General features: G+C 37.4%; 1 protein-coding gene across 1 annotated transcript; it reads right to left on the reverse strand.

The window, feature by feature from the left end:
- Positions 1–806: 806 nt before the first annotated feature.
- LOC145771246 (uncharacterized) lies at positions 807–17,540 on the reverse strand. Its single transcript, XM_082582982.1, has 8 exons — positions 17,462–17,540; positions 16,372–16,455; positions 11,612–12,943; positions 10,488–11,003; positions 5,335–5,403; positions 2,565–2,842; positions 1,431–1,613; positions 807–947 (listed from the first exon to the last, which is right to left on the reverse strand). The coding sequence occupies exons 1-8, from the start codon at positions 17,538–17,540 to the stop codon at positions 870–872; spliced, it is 2,619 nt and encodes an 872-aa protein (XP_082439108.1). The 3' UTR covers positions 807–869.
- Positions 17,541–20,879: the final 3,339 nt, after the last annotated feature.

The raw sequence follows: 20,879 nt of genomic DNA on the forward strand, positions 1-20,879 counted from the left end.
GCAGACTAGGAGGTGGCGAGTCAAGCTCGAGAACTAGCACGTTTGGGTAAAGAATTGATTTTAATTTAATTTTACTTTGTTTGTATTTGTGTGTGCTTCTGCTTGATGCCCGCTTGAAGAAGGGCACCTCGTGTGGAAAAGGGCCACTGCAGTCTGACATCTCATTTAGCGGAGAAGCCAGAGAAGGGTGGCCAGTGAAAGGATAGCTTTCGTTGACCCCAGAGTTTTTTTTTATTTTGATGTCTTCGTTGGTTAAGTTAAAGTATTGTTGCTTCAAGCGCTCCATATTCCTAGTGCAAAGAAACACGCGTTAAAAATGTTTGGGTTTCTATGGTTTCTTGAGAACAGATTATCGTATTTTAAAATTGAAATGAGTACAATTGTACCCATGCAGCCTGACGAATGTCAACCAAATAAGGATGCACAACGATTATATTAAGGATTAACAAAACAAATAATTTGACGTTACCTACAATGTGACTATTTTGACGGTTACTTTCAGATTAAATTCTTCATTATAAATAAAAAAAAATAATGGATTAATCTGGTAACACCCTGAAAATAATTCAATCTGACCACACAGCCACAAAATAAATTGATTAGAATGCATTACTGAAATTTTTGCATAAAAATGAATAAATTGCAGAAACAAAATTGATTTTATTACTGTCTCTAGGTCTCCAAGATAAAGCAAAGTCAATACAATATGAAAAATTTGTCTTGAATTCACCTTAATAGAACTTCGCCTATTGTTGATACCCTTGTTGTCGTCAAACAAGTAATCCATGTAATAAACAAACAAACAATCAACGGATAACATGAATTTATTGTAAAATAAAAACAAATACAGTAAATAAATACAAAATCTTTTAGTCATTTCGATCCTTGTGGGTGAGGTAAACACGATTGAAATCATCTTCATGTCTGCCAACCACCAGCTTTAACTTCTGTATGAGACAAAAAGAATAATTGACATAAAAAATTTTCCACACTTGGAATACTTTACATCCTTTCAATTATTTATTGATGGAAGACGAAGTTGCTGAATCAAATGTAGCAGCCAAGTCACTAAAACACTACAGTGTTGCACAAAAATTGATGTTGATTAAATGCTTATTGATATTGAATAAACGATAGAATAATAAAGTAATAAACCTTGTAGTCTACAGTAGGAAAGCAAGGCTACGATCACCAAAAGAAGCAAAATATTTTACGATTCCTGGGAAACAATTTGATAATTGCTTAGAATTTGATAAATAATAAGTTCTTCTTTTATTGTCGCACTTGATTCCAAGCATTGAGTGCCTCTTGCATGAAAAGTTTCCAAGATTCTCTGTTGTTTGCTGCGTGCATTAGATGTATGTTGGATTGTTGGTGTTGGTTTTGTCGCTTTGTTGGTTTAAGTAGGTTGCAACGTAAATATTCCTCACCTTATTTTCCAACCGATTTAGGGCTTCCTGCAATTTGGCTCGTTCCTCCTTGTTCGGACGTCTCGACCTCCCATCACCATCATCGAGGCATTTCCACATCCAAACTTCCTCTTCAACTTTGTCAAACACCTCGATGACGTCACTGAGATATAGAAAGTTATCATGGAGATTCATCCGAACAATCTAAACACAAATAATTATTATTAAGATTGTCACGATTTCTTTCTATCTCTTACCAGGAAAAAGACTTGGAAAGGTTCAATGACGTAGTTTAATGGGTTAAACCGAAAAGCAGTCAATTAAATGTCGAATAATTCTACTAGTGAAATGATAATCTGACTTCTTGAAGAGCTTTAACGAACGGCTTCTCAAATAACTCTAATTTCTGCATCAACTACCAATCCACAACTCATAGCACAACTCTCATAATCAACTCATAATAATCACCATAATAATAATAATAATACATTACACAAACTACACCACTATTTATATAGTTGGTTGTTCAGTCCAGTAACTTCGAGAAGGTGACGTAGTGTTGCATCACACGAACTCATCGTCGGTCACGTAGCATTGAGCGGCATAAACAAGCAAGTTCAAAGAAGTCTAAAGAATGTCACGTAGGGGTAGAGGACTGTTACATAATACAGATTTCGTAATCAGAGGTCCATTCGTAAACAACCTTGTGACATCATGACAAACGATATTGGCAACTGTGAAAACAACAGAACGTTCCAGATACAGAATGATCTAGAATTACGTTGCAGAACAACGACTTCACAATTAGAGGTTACTACTGGTCATTGACCGATAATAACATACCGCTCAAGAATTCCATAATGAAAACAGCACATTCTGTCAAGACGCAAAGCAGCCCGACGCGAGGCTTTGCACATTGATTGTGACAAAGATTCAAGAATAAAATAATAATAATGGTTATTGTTTGTGATGTTTTGTTTATTTGTAAAAATTCAACAAGAATTGTTAGAAAATAATAAAATTAAAAACAGAATCTCAACGGAACTCAGGAGGTAAAACAAGGTAATATAACGTTAGATCAAGGTATCAACTGATGTTAATGCAACCACAGGTCAATGTAATTAAACGTTGGTTTAAAAGTTAAACATGACTTACGGATCCATTCATCGATTTGATCGCCTCAATCCACAAACGAAACTTGTTGGAAGTCATTTTGCATCCGTACAGATCCAGGAATCGAATTTTTGCTGGCATTAATTTTAGGAATGACGTTACCGCATGGATGTCATTCTGATTGGAGGAGGGTTCCATCTTTATCTCTCCTCTATCAAAATGACTTCCTGCGGTCACAACCACTTCCTCGTCGTTGCCTTCTCTCAGGATCCTGCTGATGGCAATGATGGAGAGACGATCATTGTCATCATCATTATGACCTAATAATGCATGAACAATATCAATCAATGCTGAAAGTTGAGCGAGGCTGTTCACCAGGCATTTAGAATAACATGATGCGTTCTACTGGTGCAAATTAAGCTGAACTCTCACACGATGTATAAAGTGACAATCTGCTTTTATCCGACTTTTTTTCAATCAGACACGACTGACTTATGCAGGGGGCTAGACCAGGTAGTGACTACCTTTCTAGCATGGCAAAACACAGGACCATGTTTCTGAAATCAACTAAACATACAACATACTGCGGCATGGCCACCTGGAGATGCGGCCTGATTTGTCACATTTTGCAGATTTTGATTACAGCTACTGCTAGTGCTTGACTGACATTTTCTGAGATGTTTTTACTTTTTGCGTTTTCCTAATGACATAAAACTTTTTGTTGCCTTGGGGAACCATTAGCAAATGAGAAAAAGTAAGTTGAAAAACGCAAAATCAGACTGTTATTGAAAATTAACAGTCTGACTAAAATCTTCGAAATCAAATTTTTTTTGTTTTTCAACATGTAAGGATGTTAAAACTTATTGTATCATTTGAGGAAAAGAATAAAGAAAGTGTAAAAATCTAATTTTTAGAAAAATTTATTTAAACGTTTGCCCAAAGTTAGAAAAACCTGGAAATTTCTGCAAAATGTGACAAATCAGGCCATATCTTTAGGTGGCCATGACTGCGGCATATCCAGATGGGGCGATTGTGATAATTGCCGCCCCTAAAACTGAGAAAAGTATCTATACTCACTGTATATTTGCAAGGTAGGATTAATGTATACACCTACACATTTTTTTTTTTTTTTTTTTTTTAATCGCTCCTCTTTCCTCCGACCCTATACAAAGCCTCCATGTCAGACACCTTCAACCTTAAATTTTAATGGTGTGGGCAGGACCATTTGGTATGATATGATCACACTGGCAAGCCGTGTGATATAATTTTATTTGGCCAATAAAGTTCAGTGATAAAGCATAGATCAAGGTGTCCAACAGTAATTGAACCAGAACCACTGAGGATTGACAAAAAAGTAAACCGAAATCAAATCCCCATTAATTCATGGCGCAACTACTTTTCAAATACTTTAATAATGCTTTTAAAATCACTGCCTGAAGAGAATATGATTATGTCATCTGATTATGTGTAATAGACAAATGCTTCGGGTAGCCTACTGCTTCTTCTATATTTTTTTAAATTGTGGTTGGGACAATGAACGGGATGAATTAAGCCTTTAACAATCACACAGCCTCATCAGGTCAATCTAAATCTTAATCTGCCACAGACGGTAGCTTATTGCAGGCAAGGGGCCACGTCTGTTTAGGAACCTTTAGAGACTCACTCATTTTCATTCGGTCTAGAGTCTAGCGTCTAGTTGGTCTAGCGACTTTTTGTAATTGTAAAGGAAAAAATGGAAATGCTGTTGTATGAGCGCGACCTTACATAGCTTGGAGTTTAAACTTTTCTTTCTGAGAAAATAAATAATTTAACAGAGAATACAATAGGCCCTATGCAACATTAAACTCTCGTGAAATAACAAACATTTTGATATTGACAGACAGTAGCTTTGACAGGTGTGATCTAGGACAGGGGTCAGCAACATTTTTTTTCACTGCGGACCGGTTTAAAACTGAAATTTTATCTCGAAAAATGTGCCTTTAAGAAACAATTAATGTTCAGCAATAAACATTCAGCTACAGCTCGCTAAGTTGTTTCTACATTGATTCAATGAAAATCTTAAGCTTGTTTTTCTGCGACGAGATTTTCCCATCTAGTAATTATGAAACTCAATGACACCCGCAATGTGCTCCTCACGTAGCCTACAGTGTGTTTCTTGAAAATCCAGACTCACATAAGCAACGTCGCAAATGGCAGCAAAGTTTTTAATGATTTTATGTCAAGGTCAGGGTATTCTAGCAAGACCTTTATCCAAAACATTGATAGAGTCGTGCAAAAGATTGAGTTCGCTTTTAGCAGCATGATCGTTGCTTTCTTCACAGTGTAGATATTAACGACCTGTTTTAACCTGGTGCTGCGAGTTAGCTGTGGTAATACCGAATTGCACTTTCTTTCGGAACACAGCTCCCCAGTCATGTGCTATTTCGTCATGGCAATTATAAACAAATTCAATTCGCGGAAAGATTGCGTTTCGCTAGCATCTAAATTTCGAAATTAAAACTGCTTTCATTATATTTTACAATCATCCTTGAAAACAACTATCTCGTATTTATGCATACTGTGTTTATATCTACATCTAATATTTGTTGTTTGAATCTTGTTTCCGAACCTGATTGTTTTTATTCACTTAGTAATTTTTACAGTTTTCCATTGTGTTTAACTTAAAATTTTAATACTTTTGAAAACTAAAACCACTTAAAATAAGCAAACAATACAATGTTGGGTTCAGTCTTTTAAACATTGGCTACCTCGAAATTGGTGAAACATTTTTTGTATAGAAAACTGCGTTGACTCGGTGAAAACATTTACTTACTTGCAGCAACTTTACGAGTTTTCTTATACAGCTCTGAAATAAATATTTTCTGTTTTTGCAACTTTTCACCTGAAAAAAATCACATTTTTATGAAAATTATGGTTTACAATCGTCACCATTGTGAGCGTACACCATAAGCATTCGTTACCACACTTCATGTTATCACAAACCAGACTAGTATCTTTATATGCAAATACTCTATGCTGTTTACGTACAATAGGGTGTCTATTTTTAGATAAACTTTTAGGAAAAATAACCTCAAATTATATTTTGATCTTATTGTGTGTCTAAATGGATTTTCAACGCTGAATTACAAAATGACGTCATTTACGCCATTTTGAGGCGGCACATAACGATTTTTTTCATTTTGGCCTCTACTCAAGAAATGCTTGATTTTTAAGTTTCTTCGCTCACGAAGTCACACGTTAACCAACTGAGCTATCAGGTCTAGCAGAAATTAACACATCCAGAAACTGTGTAAATCAAGCTTTGTTAATGTGCAGCATGAAGCTGACTTCTTGATTTCTATACCTTGGTCAAGTTTGGTTTGAGAGCGGTGGTAGATGAGCGCTGAATACCACGAATTCTATTTACTGGTTCCTACTTTACGCGTTCAGGGGTGCAAAATCATGGTCCGCCGCGGGCGGCACAAACCATAGCGATACGCCACTGAAAGTCGTCGGCTCCAGCTCGTGACTGAGCATTGGTTTCGTCATCAAATCAAATTTGGCTTTGGATGGTGATGTCATATATGGCTTTGGAGGCCAGTGTATGATGGAAAAGACGTGGGCAAATATCACATTGTATGGGGGGTATGGATTGCATGGAGGGAGAGACGTGGTAGTTTTAGCTTTTCTAGTGTTCGTTTTTTTGGGCTTTTTGTATCCTTTTTTTTGAAAATTTCCGTGCCTTTATTAAATCTTTTTCTCCAGAGTAATCTGTCACTAACAAGGTTTTCCCATGAATCTAGATCAATGTTCGCATGGTTAAGGGAGACTTTCAGCTGATCTTTGTATCTCATTTGTGGTCTTCTGGGGGGTTTCCTGTCTCTAGTTGTCCCTCTTCGTTGTCCCTTCGCATGACATGTCCTGGCCAGCGAAGGCAGTGTTGCAATATGGTGGCTTCGAAACTGGGCAACCTAGCGCGATCAAGGATTGCATCTTTGGTGAGACAATCTTCCCAACGAGTGCCTAGCATTTGACCCAGTTTCCTCAGCTGAAAATTTTCAAGACGTTTGATGTCACGGCAGTATAATGTCCAGGTTTCACAAGCATACAGAAAGGTGGATAGAACGACTGCCCGAAGGACCTTAATTTTTGTGCGGATAGGTATAGCATGGTTGTTGAAAACACGATGGTTAAGTCTTCCATAGGCACAATCTGCTGCTTTTACACGATGTTCAATATTCTTTGACAGTGTTACAAACAACCAAAAAAATGTGGCCATGTGGCCGGTGTCCTTTTAAAAGGCAACAATAAATATAAAGCAAAATAAACAAATAAAAGAAGCAAAACCTTACACAAATTAGAGTGTAGTAGGAAGCACAATATTATAGAGTGTCAAACTATGAAGAAACATAATTCATATCTATTACCAATAAGCAATAAAACGTGCATGTTTCTCCTCACTTCACTTCATCGGGCTCTTCTCATTTTTCAACAATTTTCAAACTTTCACAAAATTCAGAAAAAGTACGTTGTTTGCAAATATTTATCAACACCTTCCAAAACAGATCCTAAATAACTACTAGCAAGTTCAAAATGATTCAATCAAAATAAGATGATGCAATACTGATGCATTCAAAACGATGTTCTTTTAAAAGGACACCGGCCGTAAATGGGCTAAGCATAGTTTAAACTTTTGACCGATGCGAACGTTCTCTTGTGCAGTTCGTAACCGCATAAAAGATACGAATTGCCACCTCAACATTATTGAAACTCTCACAGACTGTCATATCAGACTAATTAACACACAGCATTTTCAAAACATTTAACCTTTTTTCAATGATAGCTTTTCCTGATTTCGCCACGATAGTTCAGTTGGTTGGCGCATGACTTCGTGAAAGAAGCAGCTTCAAGGTCAAGCGGGACTGGTTCGACTCTCGGGGTGTGCGCTTTTGAAACGCATTTTAAGGACTGCTCTCCATTTGTCGGTCGTCGTGTGAGCCTCTGGGGCCGAAGGTCTATCCTTTTGCCACCCCAGATTCACGATGCTCCCGGACTATGCTTAAAGGCTACTAGAGAGCAGCCAGTATTTGGTTTCATCATCCAAAGACGCGCAGACCTTCCACTCCATTAGGTGGCTTGAAGGTGATACAATCGTTGGTGGTGTGGTCTGCGATCTGTTCCTCAGCACCACATTCACAAATAGAAAAAGAAGCCATTCCCCATTGGTGCATGGTTGAGCGGAAAAGCCCCACGCCCGTACGGAAACGGTTGAGGCACACCTACGTCTGTCTCTGTAGTGTTAGGCCGATGGGACAGGTGTCGACGTCGGAGATGAACGAGTGGAGACTGGTAGTGATTGAATCCCATCGAGAGTTCTATTTATTGTCAGCCCATTCAGCCACAGAGATGTCTTGATCATTAGCTTCGTTGTTCCGAACTTGAGCGGCTGGCAGAAATGGTTGTTTTGATTTCAATCGACAGGTGTGCTCGTTTGGGAGAGCAAAGATTGTGTAGTGGAAAAGATGGTTAGGCTCCAATGCCCGTTGACCGAATGACAGAGTAGCTTCTTTGCGAAGAAACTCAGCAAGTTGGATGCTAGCAAGAATCGGAAAATTTTCCAGTAGTGTGGGACGCAGGCATCCAGTCACTGTGCGCAGTGACGTTGTGTGCGCTGTTGATGACAGTATCAATGTTGTAGCAATGAGCACTGCGACATCAAACAGGTGGACAGTACTCTGCTGAGGAATATACAAGGGCTATGGCTGCTATACGCAAAGTGTCAGGCCTAGGCTTCCAGCTGGAGCTTGCCAGGCCCTTGAGTAGCGCAGTAAGCGATGACAGTTTCTTGCTCAGTGTCATCAAGTGGTGGCGTTTCGTGAACGACATGTATCCATTGAAAGGCACCTAATGGATGAACTAATTCCCTGGCAACAACACTTCAACAAACGGATAACTTCACTCTGTCAATTTCAGTAACCGGCCCTGAGTCAAAGGCCTCTACAAGTATGCGAAACTACCAGGAATAACCTATTAGGCTTTGTCAGTCCGAGGATAAAGATTCAAAACCAACCAACCTATGAGTAACTTTCTTATTGATGGTGAAGTGAATTTTTGTAGGCCTGAAGCTTTAGCGTGTTCATCTTTATAGATAATTCGGCACTAAACATGTTTGCAATCGCAAAAGCATAGAATTTTAATCTATTTTTTGTAGTGTTTTAATGCTAACTCATCATCAAATCAAATCAAAATCAGATCTACCTCGAGAGATGATTTTAAATTGATCGATTTAAAATCATGTCTCGAGGCAGATCTGATTTTCAGACTAAGATATTGGAAGCCTTAAGAATCAAACGTAATAATCCGTTTCTCAACCGGCAGTTATTCGCCTGTGGCTCATCGTTCCTTTTGTGTGGGTTCTAATTGTTTGTCCAATGTCTGCAGTTTACACCTCATGTGATCTGTTTCCCACCGCATAATTTACTCGTAATCATTCTTATATCATTTGTTCAGTTTGTTCAGTTAGTGCTTTTCAGTCCAGAGTGTCGTTACAGTTGTAGTGCAAAGTCAAATTTATCTTAAGATTTTCATTTTATATACATTGCAGAATTATATCATATAACAATTATATAATAATTCCTGATGAGGACACACGTAAAAAAAAAAGGTGAGTCCCATACTTGATCCAAGCATCGGGGGATGAGAAGATAAGGTTCTCATTATACTAAGCCTTCGGCACTAACGAGAGTAGGGTGGCCAGTTCCTTTCTCTCGGCCGCCTTTACTTCAGCAACTACGCCCACCCAATTTATTACACCCTGGGTAGAGGTGAGCGGTGATTTTCAACAACCAGCTTAAGCCGGGAGTCGAACCAGGATTGCATGATTGGAAAGCGAGTGCCTTATCCGCTGCGCCATCCCACCGCAGGACACACGTACGTGTCGAAAACGTTTGAGTTTATTCTTAATTATTTTATATTTTTTGTGGGTAAAAAAGGATATTAAACCCGCTAAGATTACTCTGTTTTATTTTTCTATGATTCAACACAGCAAACTCTCTACCAAAGCTTTATCTTTCTAAGAACGGAACTTTAAAATTTTCAAGCAATTTTAGTAATTTGGTGTGTTTTATTCTGTTGAATGCTTTATTATAATCGATGTTTGCAATATAAATGTAGGTAGTTTCCTTATACCATTTTTCGTTCGCCAATTTTTTGTAGGAAAAAGATTCCATTTCTTGTTTCGAATCCTTTTTTATATTTTACTTGATTTTCACCTATTGGTTGTTGTATTATCGAGGTTATTCTTCTTTTGATGTTGTGTAACAGAATTCTGCTGCCGTGTGATATCAGACTAATAGTCCTGTGTTCCTCATATCTCATTGTTTTTATTACTTTTGATATTAAGATTAGGATACCCTTTGCGAAGTCATCCGGAACTTCACCAGTGTGATATATTTTGTTTATTAGCTTCGTCATGTTCTGCAATCTCCTTTCTCTCAATTGTTTCAGACGTTCTGCAGGAATTTCATCCATCTCACTTGATTTTCCATCTGGAAGGCTCGCTATGACATTTCTAATTTCAACTTCCATTATTTTTGTAGTATCAGTTTTTGCTGGTGACATTACAACATTATTTCGTTCATCATCGTATAGTTTTGATACATTTTCATGTCATCTGTTGGTTATTCCTTCTTGAGTTTGGATTACTTCACCATCTTTGTGATCAGTCTCATCTTTATGGTTGAAGGTTGACTTTTATCTCTTTAAGTTTGGTGCTCAGTTTCGGTGGTCTCATATCATCTAGGTGTCCCAACTCTACACTTTATTTTAGTAATCTTTTTTTGCTTTTCTACACATTTGTCGGATGTTCAAGAAATGGTCTTTAGTTTTTTTACAGGTAATGGCATTTTCATATTTCGCTTTTCCTTCATTTTGTTCAGACTAACAAACTCAAGCTAAATCAATGCACAAAAATAAAGTATACTTTACTTGGTGAAGATAGTCGGGTTTGCTGAGAAGGGGGTTGGAGTTGTGAAGATAGTCGGGTTTGCTGGGAAGGTGGTTGGAGTGGTGAAGATAGTCGGGTTTGCTGAGAAAGTGGTTGGAGTGGTAAAGATAGTTGGGTTTGCTGATAAGGTGGTTGGTGTGGTGAAGATAGTCGGGTTTTCTGAGAAAGTGGTTGGAGTGGTGAAGATAGTCGGGTTTGCTGGGAAGGTGGTTGGAGTGGTGAAGATAGTCGGGTTTGCTGAGAAAGTGGTTGGAGTGGTGAAGATAGTCTGGTTTGCTGATAAGGTGGTTTGAGTGGTGAAGATAGTCGGGTTTGTTGAGAAGGTGGTGAAGATAGCTTGGTTTGTTGAGAAGGTAGTTGGAGTGGTGAAGATAGTCTGGTTTGTTGATAAGGTTGTTGGAGTGGTGAAGATAGTCGGGTTTGCTGAGAAGGTGGTTGGAGTGGTGAAGCATCGGGTTCTTCTGAAGGTGACTGGATGGTTGTCGACTTTAAAGAATCTGTAAAAGTACAAACATTTTTGTATTACACTTCTTTAACTCTCTGTCTACCGTGGGGTCCAATAGAGCCAAAAACAAATTTCGCTTTGCGATTCTAAGGACATATAGCAGGTGCCGTATTGATATACCCTTCACAGGTTTGTTTGATCTTTAGGATAATATAATAATTATTAAACTCAAGCAAGGGTTCGCAGCATAGAAAAAATAATAACATCTTGTGTCCAATGGACCCCAAGCCTGCTGCATTCGAATTAATCTTGTATTGCACCAACACCAAAAGTGGAATCTAAACTCTTGACAAAATTGTTAGAACATATACTTCCAAGAGAATGACGAGAAGATGATCGGTAGCTATATTTTACAGTATGGTCGATGTCACCACTGTCAATGCTTTTGTGATATGGCAACAGTTGCAAGGCAAAAAGAGCAGCACTTTCATATCTAGTCTCTGTACCACTCTAACATCTTGTACAAAACTTCACACAGAAAAAATAATAATTTAGTAGATTAGTTTAGAATTTGATCAAAAAAATCTCAAAGTTTAGACAAACATCGTTGCTTTTAATTTCAGTAGGATAACAAAACTCTTGTTCATAAAACATGTTTACCTTCTTTGATGCATGGATCCAATAGAAGCCCGGATAAAAACTGGACAACGACTGACCAGTGATCGACCAGTAAATTGGTTTGAACAAATGTTGTGAAATTATCTAACGACATTTGATGGACCATGTACCAAGCGCTAAAAAACTCTTGAAAAGTTTGGTGTGAAAAATACAATCGTCGGTTACCCTCCAAAAGCCCACACGTTCGATTTGAACCAAATAATGCCACGGCAATATCTTGCACATCCTTACTTAAAAGATTTTCTTTGTTAAGATCTTCAGATGTAATTAACACGGTTCGATTTTTTGTTGCGTTGTACGCGATTATTGATAATTTAACAACAATTTCATCTGTTAAAAAAATTGTGTGTTCTGTTGATCTGAGGTTTCCGAGCACCCTTTGAAATATTGTGGTCATTGTTGGAATGTTTAAAGTTTCATCTGATGAACCAAGTGAAGCTCTCAAGTATAATTGTAGCATTAAAGGATTGTGGCATATGGATTCTAGATGAGGGGTTTTTACAGTTAGTTTGTTCAAAATTTCACTTGATTTTTGTTCGTCATTTATTAAAGCATCAAATAAGATATTCATGTTTTCAGACGTTAAGTCTCCAAGAAAATATGTTTTTTTTGGGCGGCATTTTTTAGGAATTTTAAGCATGGCGTGTGGTCGTGAGGTGAATACAATGTGGCAGTTGCGCAAAGAATAACCATGACACAGATTCGACACAAGCTCCTGGGTAGTGAATACTGGGTTACAGTCAAATATTTTTACCTTAGGCCTATCTCTTAAATTCCAGTTCACTTGGTCGAATCCGTCAAAGATTAAAAAACAATTTCGGGTGTGCTTTTTCATCCACTTAAAAATGGAGGATTTGTCTTCGTTCTCCAAGTCAAAATCTTCATCTCTGAGCAAAAAGTCTCTTAATGTTATTTTTTTGTCATCGCATTCACTCATGCTCATGAAAGGTATCCTCAAAACGAGAAAGTCCTCATTTTGATCTAGGCGCCAAGCCAGGCGCTTTGATAACGTTGTCTTTCCCGCTCCAGGGTAACCGACGATTGATATGAACTTTTGTGATTGATATCGAGAAATTAATTGATCAATCGAAACTTTTTTATCAGACTCCTTAAATTCAATTTGTCTGGTTTTAGGATCATACTGGTCGTCGTTGGGAATGAATCTTCCCTCATAGAAATCAACTGACAGAAGCTCAGGGTAAACTTCTGGGAAATTCGATGCGGTATTGTCGAACCTCGACACATCCACATCGAATTCAGGATCGTAAAGTTGGCAAGTTGCTTCCTTCAGTTTTCTGAAGCACTTGTTTGGATCTAAACACCAAAAGGTCAAGTTTTCAAATTTGCATTTGTTCTAAATTGGCATTCCATTGAATAAACGTTGAAATCATTTTTGTCAGACAATCATCGTTGAACTCAATAAAACAACACTGAAGTTTTCCTAATTCAGTCCGTATTTCGTTGCCAAGCTTAGTAGGCTAGATCGCATTGAGACGCCAGGATCTGGGTCTTTGTCTGGTTCACTTTCTGGCCGAACATTATCTCATATAAAGCTATTTCGTTATTGATTTCTTGCAGTGATAGAAGGTCTCTTGTGATGAATGTAGTATCGTTTGCATACTGCTGAACCTTGAGTGTCAGCTTTGAGAAGAGAAATCCGTTAATAAGTTGGTTTTGCTCTATACGACAGGTAAGTACATCAGCACAGATGATGAAGTAAAATATACTGAGAGGGTAGCCCTGTCTTATACCTATTTTGTCGTTTATTTGCTTGGTTAAAGCACCATTTATTTCTATTTTACTTTTAATTTTTTTGTTTACCAAAGATAGCTACCTCATCATTACTGGTTTAACGCCTATTCTTTCCAGTATGCTATAGCGAAAGGAGTGATAATAATACACTTTTATTTAAATTTTCTTTTAATTTCTATAATTTAATTATAATATTTATATTTTATATTTGTGCATAGCTCACGGCAGTTTGAGCAATCTGGCAAGATGGGTGAAAGTATGCGAATGTGGTTCCTTGCGTACCACAAATGAAAAAAGCCACCACGCTGAATAACTTATGTAGTAATAAGGCGTTTAAGTCTAGTGAACGTTTACTGCACTGATGAGAGCTTAAGGTCGACACAGTGACGTTCTGTCTACAGTTACAATATTACATATCTGTAGACAGGGCGTCACTGTTTCGACCTTAAGTTTCCTCAGTGCAGTAAATCGCAGACTAGACTGAACGCCTTATAACTATTATAAGAGCTTAGCGTGGTGGTTTTTCCATTTAATGTGTATTAAAATATACATTAATATTTGTTAACGAAACATGGAATTTCCTCATATTTAATTTAAAATAACTCAGATTGAGACAATCATTTCTCAAACTACAGAACCCAAATTTATAAATAAAGTTCGTTTTCTTTAACTTCAGTTAGAGTTTAGAAATTTTGTTTTGCAATAAATTCGAAAAGGAATGTAAAAGTATCCCAGAGCCAAAAAGCGCCAAAAATATAAATGTCAAAGTGATTCTGCACCAGGTTGTCGCAAAGATTTAATATTCATAAAATGTATTAATCCATTAAATAAACATTGACACATGCTTTGTTCCTTCATTCAATTTTGCTTTAAAAGGGCTGCCAGGTCCAACAGGTCAATATTGCAGGAATTGTTTGTGATGTGCAAGTTCTATTCCATTTTGTTTCGACTCAAAATGATATTTAATCACTTTGTTTTGTTTTAAATTAAATTTCGACTCAAAATCAGATCCTGAAAATCATCCTAAAAGGATAGACAGTAAAAAAGGATAGACCGAACATCCTACTTGGTTTACAGAAAAAATATGCTCCAGGTCAATGAATCCCAATCGCATTGTCAAGAGATGAGTTTAAAAACGTAAATAAATTGGATAGCATGATGAGTAGGACATACTGTATGTCTGATATATCATCAACAATATTTCATAAAATAATAACAGAGTTACTTTAGTTTAAAAAATCAAACCTTGAAAAGTTTTACTATGATCCTAAAAGGTGTTTATTTTTATCGCAAGAGCAGTCATATCACACAATGGCATCTTGAAACTAAAGATTGAGTACTACAGTAAATTTGGAGACCACTGTTATTGAAGTAGATTAAGTTTTTTTTATTCAACGTACTAACATTGATCCTTTGCTGTCTTAATAACCAATGAGAGCTTTACACCACAAAAGTCTGATAAAACATAAACTATCTATTTATGACAGAACTCAGAGTTGTGTAGTTTTAGATTATATTTACAATCAAACAAATACTTTAAAACTGCAAACCTTTTTGCAGTGCCGGTCTTAGAGTATTTCGGGCCCTGTGCGCAATATGCTTTGTGGCCCCAATGACAATGATCCAATTCAGTAGCGTAACTAGGTAATCAACTTGAAACAATTTAAAAAGATCCAGGCCCCTCAAATGTTATTTTTGAAGCTATGGAATAACAATGACATTTTGGTACTGTACTGGAAGTAACATGTATCTAAATACAATTGCCACAAGATTGAAAATTTTGGTTTCTGTTGTCACTGAGCAATGTTAAACATTTGGTAGAGGGCGTTTTGAAAAAAAATGGGCCTCTCAATATTAGATTTTAAAAATTACATGCATAGGACATAATAATGATAGTTTAATACTGGAAGTAACATTTAAATTTTCACAAGAGTGAAGTTTCCTGAATTCATAGAATATAGAGCAATTTGATGCATGGCGTTTACAAAATCCGGCCCCTTTTAATGTTTAGTTTTAAAACTACATATATATGGCATAATATCGATGGTTTTGTATTGAAAGTCACATATCCTATTTAAATGCAATTGCCACAAAACAAAATTCTGTTGTCACAATGCAATGTTAACTATGTGGCACATGGTGAAATGTCGTGGGTGGCCTAAAAGCATATAAGCTTGTTAAGGTGGCCCGACGCGACAATCTCAGCACTTGCCTCACCCTAAAGCCGCAACTGACTTCAAGGATACCGGTACTTGCTTGTGAATCGAATTGAATGTTTTTCATTGGAAATGACAAAAATTCATGCATTTTCTGAGTAAATTGCGGGCGCCCTAATTTGCGGGCCCTGTGTGATCGCACGGTTTGCTCACTACAAAGACCGGAACTGCTTCTTGATCTCCAGATGGGACATTAGTTTGTTCGGGTTGAAGAATAATCTTGATTATGTTTTGGCGCTGGTCAACCTGGACCACTTGTTGACAGGCATGGAGGAACCACGTGGGCCTGAGCCTACCTATTTTATTTTCTGGGTGGGCCTGGCCCACCCACTTTTGAAAAACAAATTTCTTTGAAAAGGTAGCAAAAACGGCAAATCAGAGAGGGAGTTGCAAAAAAAGGTCTTCGCTCATTTGATACTCAGTACAGCACAATAGTTTGATTTTCTTTGATAGCTCAATGATGAAATCCAATCTTTAAACTTTTCTGTTGAGCCCACTATTGATGGGCAGCACGTGTGGGTGTGGTTATGCATGTGATTGGTGGAGCAATCTATCAATCAATATAATTATTATCTATGGTTAAAACAATGATATCATTACATATGCACGTACTGTATAATGCTGCAGATTATTACTCCCAGGTGGAATTATAACTGTGTGTGTATTGTTGCCTTTTTATTTGTGTGTACATCGACATATTTTGTAAAGCGTTATAGAGCAATTTAACAATTTTGTAACTTTTTTGGCCAATGTTGCGCATCTGGGCCCACCTACTTTTAAAATGGTTCCTCCATGCTTGCTTGTTGGTACTGCCGGAGTGCCGGTTGTCAGCGTTCAATGCGTTGATCTGAGGTTGCTCTGTAAGAAAACACCGTGTCTTGAATTTAGCATACTGTAGTAAAACGTTGAACACAAGTAGGCTAATAGCGTTTGTGTCAGGTTTGTGTTTCAATGAAATATGGCAACACTTTTTACAATGCTCCAGATATGTATTTTTAAAATGTCAAAAGCTTAGTTCATGTTTAAAATAATTAGCATAATTGAACCTATAGTCACCAGAAGAACGCAAGTTACTTTAATTATAATTGAAACTGTTCCAATTATAACTGTTTATTATTATCATGAATACATATGCAAACGCAAATCATATAAACAATTAACTCTTCAAAGAAATAACAAACGCAGATCATACCGAAAATAATCAACAGTTAATCAACATATTCAAATGTGGTATGATACAATCTTCTTATTGTTCCCCATTAGTCGCCATTGGATTGTTTGTCCGCCGCTATGCAACATTCATTGTATTCAGGCTGACGTCTGGTGGTTGAAGAGTTAAGAATACAAAGATTTAAATTGCAATCGCAAATGGAAATGCAAGGAAGCTGATCTTCGTATCCACTTTCAAGCACGTCAATCAGTGTTAAACCTTTGGTTGAGAGTTTGCTTTTTTGAACCATAGACAAGCAAAACAAAGTAACCTTAGCGGGTTTAACATAATGTATTACATACAAAATAAATTATATAACATCATAACAAACGTTTTCGACACGTACACAGGTGTTGAAAACGTTTGAGTGATTATGTTATAGCCTATATTTTGTTTTGTGTGTAATACATTATGTTAAACCAGCTAAGGTTGCTTTGTCTTGTTTGTCTATGGTCAATAAGTTGTCTTGGTAAAAAAAACAACAGGGTGCAATTGAGCGGTGTCGAACCTGCATTCTTTCGAACGTCGAACGAAGCTTCTTACCACTCGGCTAGGCAGCCAACCATACAATGAGAGTATGAAATTACACACAAACACAAGGGTGTGATGCGATATTTACACAGTTTCTTGGAGAATTTATCAAAATGAACTTACCAGGATTTCCTGACAATGGTCGTGCAGTTTCTTCAGTTGAAGTTGTTCTGCTCGTTTCTTGATTTTGTGGAAAATACATTTTTATAGTTTTGTTACAGTTAACAGTTAGTCAGTTAATCAAAATGGTACTTTGCACGGTGATTGATGCTACAAAACTACAATTGTGCATCATAAATATCTCGCTTCTTTATCAACGCAAACATGACCAATCAAGCTCTAGCGATATAAAATTACATTGAACAAACCAACATAAATGGGTGTTTTCAAAAATAACTTCGACTATGGCTTGCTAATCTCTTTTTTATGGCGACAAACTACCTCGTTTAACATCAATGGTACAAGCTCATCTACGGGGTTCAAACATTATTGTTCTAATTAACTCATTCTCACCACTTATACAACACAGCAAGTTATGGTTTTGATGTTTCCAATTGGACCAACACTAGATTCGAACCCAGACCAATCAAGTTGTCGACTGTGCAGAAGCGCTCAGCATCTCGCGTTTTATATCCGATTGATCACGTGATCAGGGCGTTGAAGGCAAAGGAAAGAAAAACGATATCTAACAGACAATTCAGCAGTAGGACGCTATAATCTTCATTTTATGTAGATTCATCGTTACTGAAGGTTGAATCAACATATAGTTACAATACAATTTATATTTATATTTTGCTTGAGAAAAGCATCAACAGATTTAGAATGCCAAACTTTTCCTACTTATATTATTTAATTTCCTCAGCCGAAGCTTAACACCAGGTTTGACTCGACTTAAAATCGATTTCAGATCGACCAGCACTAAAACCGAAAGCAAAACCACTCGGCCACAGAGCTGGTTGTGGGCTCACCTAAACTGAGCTACACCGCAGGTAACATATAATGTGAAAGGACGCACAGTAGCATTAAAGCTGATGTACGGAACAAAGCTCTGATTTGAGACCCAGCACGAATAATCAAACGGACGTTTGCACCCTGAGTGTACAGTGTACAGGAAAATGTGAGTACTGGGGTAATCTTACACATAAAAATTAGGTTATACGTAAGCAAGACTACAACAGCTCTACGATACTTTTTGTATGCAAAGAAAAATGAACGCGAAACCGAATTAAACAACAACAATTGAAGTCTGAAACAAACCTAAGATCCGCGACGGCGTCTTGACGTTCCTGGATTGTGTGGTCCGTATTCCGGCACAGTAGGTGCCTCGTTCGTTTCGAGTCGGCCGCTTGTGCTGGAGTTTCTCTCAACTCATGGTCCTCCGAGGATGTGTGGCGAGGTTGTACAGTTGGTCCATATGGTGCCTCCAAGTCGGACCATGTGAAAGTAGACGTACCAGGAAGATTCGGCTGCCATGGTGCTTAATTACTTTGGCTGGAACTTTTATCATCTAACTCAAAACACCTGGAGGAAGATCCAAAACTTTGGCCTCACCCACATATACAAAAACAATGAGAACTTCAGATAGTTCTGTGGTGAAATGTAGTCTTAAGGTGAAATTTAGTAAAACTCCGTAGCCTTACTTTCAGTGAATGACATCTCTGATGGCCTAGTCTATCTTCGTGACTGGTGTCCATCTGATGCCTTGCTGTTGCTATTTTACTTTGATGCAGCCCATGTCAGTGGTACCTACTGCCTTGGCCGTCTACATCATCTAGATGACACTTGGTTTGGTTTGGTTTTGAATCTTTATCCTCGGACTGACAAAGCCTTGATAGGTTATTCCTGGCAGTTTTGCATACTTGTAGATGCTCTTGACGCAGGGCCGGGTACCGAGGTTGGCAGAGTGAAGTTATCCGATTTTTGATGTGCTGTTGCAGGGGAATTATTCCATTCACTAGGTACAGCTGAATAGAGAGCAGTCCTTGACGTGCGTTGCTCAAGCGCACACCCCGAGAGTCGAACCAGCGCGGCGTGATCTTGAGCCGAGCGCGTAACCACTGAGCTATCGGAGCGCTAAGGTCAACTTGCGCCGTCTAACCCTCATTATCCTCCTGAAGTTTGGAATGTTCATCAGCAACTGTCAACGACTGCCCCAGAACCAAAAAGCAGCATGAGAGATGGAAATGCTTGTTTGTTATTTAGTGTACTTGCTGATTAATTTCTTTTTTTTTTATTAAAGTTACAAAGGAATGAAGTGTCTCTTTGAACTTCAAATTCAGCAAGCAAATATAGTTTTACCATTTTTTGTGCCATTTTTTCCAGGAATCGATTAGACATAAAACCAGCAAAAACTCTATTTTTGGAACTGAATGTTGGTGCGAGGTATGACTGATACCAAAGTAAGTTTGGAGGAGAATCAAAGATCCAGTTTTCCCAATTTTATTGATGAAAGATCACTGTTAATAATTAATAATAGTAACGTTTTTTTGCTTTCATTTCGACAACATACAGTACACAGCAATCACAGAGGCGATACAACAGCAGACAGCAGGAAGCAGAGAAGCATTAGTCTTCAAGTCAGATGCTCCCTTAACTTAACATTAAGTGTCTTTGCAGAGACACAGCTGCGTACTCTGGGGCGGTGTAGAACCCACGTCCTTTCGAAAACGTTTTAGAGCTTGCCCGAGTGGTAATCTTCCACATTTTGAAATATGGCAAACACAACATGGAACGGTTCCGGTTGCCTTGTGGAAGCTGGCCATTGATAGGCTCCTTTAGATATTTTCGTGATTTCATTAAGAACACTCTGGTTGTTTAATTACAGTGCTGAGAGGAATATTGGGAAACTACAAATTTTTGTGAAAAAGATAAAATGAAAGCCTAAGGCAGGATCTTTTTCTGGCAATTGCATGTTATCAAAAACACTTCAGCAAGAGAACAAGATTATGAAAAATTTACATGATAAGAAAGGTAGGCTATGTCTTCTGCAGTTTAAAAGAAATCGTGAAAAAGCAACTGCTCAATCAATTGGCATGTATTTTAAGAAACTTTGTAGTGTAAACACATTTTTCACCACCAACCTATAGTTTGTGACTTGCTCCCAATGGATTGGGTGTCATGTTGATCAATAATATGATAAATATAATAATAACAAATATTGTGTTATGCATTATCAGTTTTTATATATTATCAGTTTTCAACTTCTACCAGAGTTAGGTACATACATAGGTTTATACCACATAGGTTTATAGGTTTACATAATGTTGGGTTTATAATTACATAATACATAGGTTTACATAGGTTTATACCACATAGGTTTCAATTCAATTACACCAAGAAAATTTTTAATCACATTTCATTTATATTATTCTAAAGTATTCCAAGAAACAATTACTTTTAAATGTAACGAATTACACTTTTTCAATTAAAAAATTCAATGTTTCAGTATTTATGCTTGTCGATGATTTTTGGGTGTTTGTTTTTATCAAAGGCAAGTAAAATTGTATTTGATAAAAATTAAGTTACAATGTAGAAGTTCCTT

The sequence above is a fragment of the Aplidium turbinatum genome, chromosome 5 (genome assembly GCF_918807975.1).
Source record: "Aplidium turbinatum chromosome 5, kaAplTurb1.1, whole genome shotgun sequence".
NCBI lineage: Eukaryota > Metazoa > Chordata > Ascidiacea > Aplousobranchia > Polyclinidae > Aplidium > Aplidium turbinatum.

Excerpts from the sequence above, each read along its gene's own strand:
- LOC145771246 (XM_082582982.1), bottom strand. The coding sequence starts at position 17,540 with ATGTATTTTCCACAAAATCAAGAAACGAGCAGAACAACTTCAACTGAA. Across the intron at positions 2,843-5,334 it reads AACTCGTAAAGTTGCTGCAA|GTCATAATGATGATGACAAT; the intron begins GTAAGTAAATGT and ends ATGCATTATTAG. Across the intron at positions 948-1,430 it reads TAAATCGGTTGGAAAATAAG|AAGTTAAAGCTGGTGGTTGG; the intron begins GTGAGGAATATT and ends TGTCTCATACAG.